Consider the following 1649-nt stretch of genomic DNA (forward strand, 5'->3'; position numbering starts at 1 on the left):
ACCTCATTTGGGCCTTCAGAAAATGGGCATTTACCACTGACCAAAAAAAGGCACATGCAGCAAAAGGTTCGGACACTCCTTCAAGGGCGACGACCTTGCTACCATCATGGGCGTCCTGCCCAAATAGGTTGCCACCCGAGCGCTGCTCCTACACGGAGCCAGTCGCTGCCGAGCGGATCTCTCCCCAGCAGAGTCGGAACAGGCCCGCACCAAGCACCAAGGAGTAAAGGTAGCTAAAACAGGAACCTGACCCTAGTTATATTAGGTACGCTTACGGAGCCGGTCGCTGCCAAGTGAAGCTAGCTAAAACAGAAGCCTGACCCTAGTTATGTCAGGTACGCTTTTGATCATTTACTTAAGGTGCGCATGGAACATATATGTGTCTTAATATTAATATATTATCATTATAGCACTTCATAATTTGCTGTAAGACTAAAAAGAGAGTGAAGGGGAATTTCATTGCATTTTAAAAGATCCGTGATCAACAATATTAGTACATTTTGCAGTGAAAATAAAATCAAACACATTATTTATAATTAATAATTTAAACATATAATCATATTATAATTAAATAAATAATATTTTGATCTCTTTAAACATGTATAATATTTTCATCATTTTCTTATTGTAAATTAATTAAAAGTTATCTTCAATTATGTTTTAATTAGTTTAGATATCATTGAAGTTTTTAAACATTACTTTTTAAATTATTAGTGCTATAAGAAAATTATAAAAATATTATTTTTAATATGAAAAAAAAATAAAATAATTATTTACTTTCAACTATTACAAAAGTGACATATAGTCTTTACATGATAGGGGTGACAAGAAAAACCGTACCACCACTATCTCAGAATACAATCTTGACTTCAAATATAGAAATCTTATGATGTTTCACATTAAATATAATAGATTGCTTTATTATTATTCCCATCCTTAATTAAGTTGTTTTTTCCTCATCCTTAACTAGCTTATTGTCGTCCTTAAGAAGCTTGTCCTCATCCTTAAGCTGCTTGTTTCTCTCCTTAAAGGCCATATGCATGTCCTTACAGAACTTCGCCTCGTCCTTACATTCCTTGTCGTCGTCCTTACATTGCTTATTCTCAAAGTCCTTGCAACGCATGTCCATATACTCCTTAACTTGTTTTTTCTGAAAGGCCCAAAGTTCCTTCTCCTCTTCCTTAAGTTCCTTGCTCTCGTCCTTAAGCTTGCCCTCTGCAATTACAAAATAACCACAAAATTATTAATGAAAAAAAAAAACTAATTTAATATATAAATATAACTATAACTATATATACCTTTATACGCCTTGTCTGTACATCCCCTTTCACATTCTTTTCCGCATGCAAAGACGGTTTTTCCTGTGTCTTTGCAAGCAGAATGGCATGGATCGAAGCATGACTGGTAAACCGAAGAAAGCGAAGCGTCGACGGTGAGGACAAACATGCACACCAGACACACTGCAACGTTAACCAACTTCTGGCAGCCGACATTGTTTATTGTTTGTTGTTTTTGTTATTGATGTAGTGTTTCAATTCCTTAAGATTGATGATTATGGATGGGCAATGGTAGTATTTATAGTTAAAGCTAAGGGTTAGTTAGTTGTGGTGTTGCGTTGTTTTAGGATATGGATGCTTTAATTTACTTTT

At 35.2% G+C, this 1649-nt stretch overlaps 1 protein-coding gene across 1 annotated transcript; it reads right to left on the reverse strand.

Annotated features, from left to right (window-relative positions):
- Positions 1 to 779: 779 nt before the first annotated feature.
- LOC109191281 (uncharacterized protein PF11_0207-like) lies at positions 780 to 1477 on the reverse strand. Its single transcript, XM_019341870.1, has 2 exons — positions 1299 to 1477; positions 780 to 1215 (listed from the first exon to the last, which is right to left on the reverse strand). The coding sequence occupies exons 1-2, from the start codon at positions 1444 to 1446 to the stop codon at positions 941 to 943; spliced, it is 423 nt and encodes a 140-aa protein (XP_019197415.1). The 5' UTR covers positions 1447 to 1477; the 3' UTR covers positions 780 to 940.
- Between the last annotated feature and the right edge of the window lie 172 nt (positions 1478 to 1649).

Source organism: Ipomoea nil, unplaced genomic scaffold, assembly GCF_001879475.1.
Source record: "Ipomoea nil cultivar Tokyo-kokei standard unplaced genomic scaffold, Asagao_1.1 scaffold1619, whole genome shotgun sequence".
NCBI lineage: Eukaryota > Viridiplantae > Streptophyta > Magnoliopsida > Solanales > Convolvulaceae > Ipomoea > Ipomoea nil.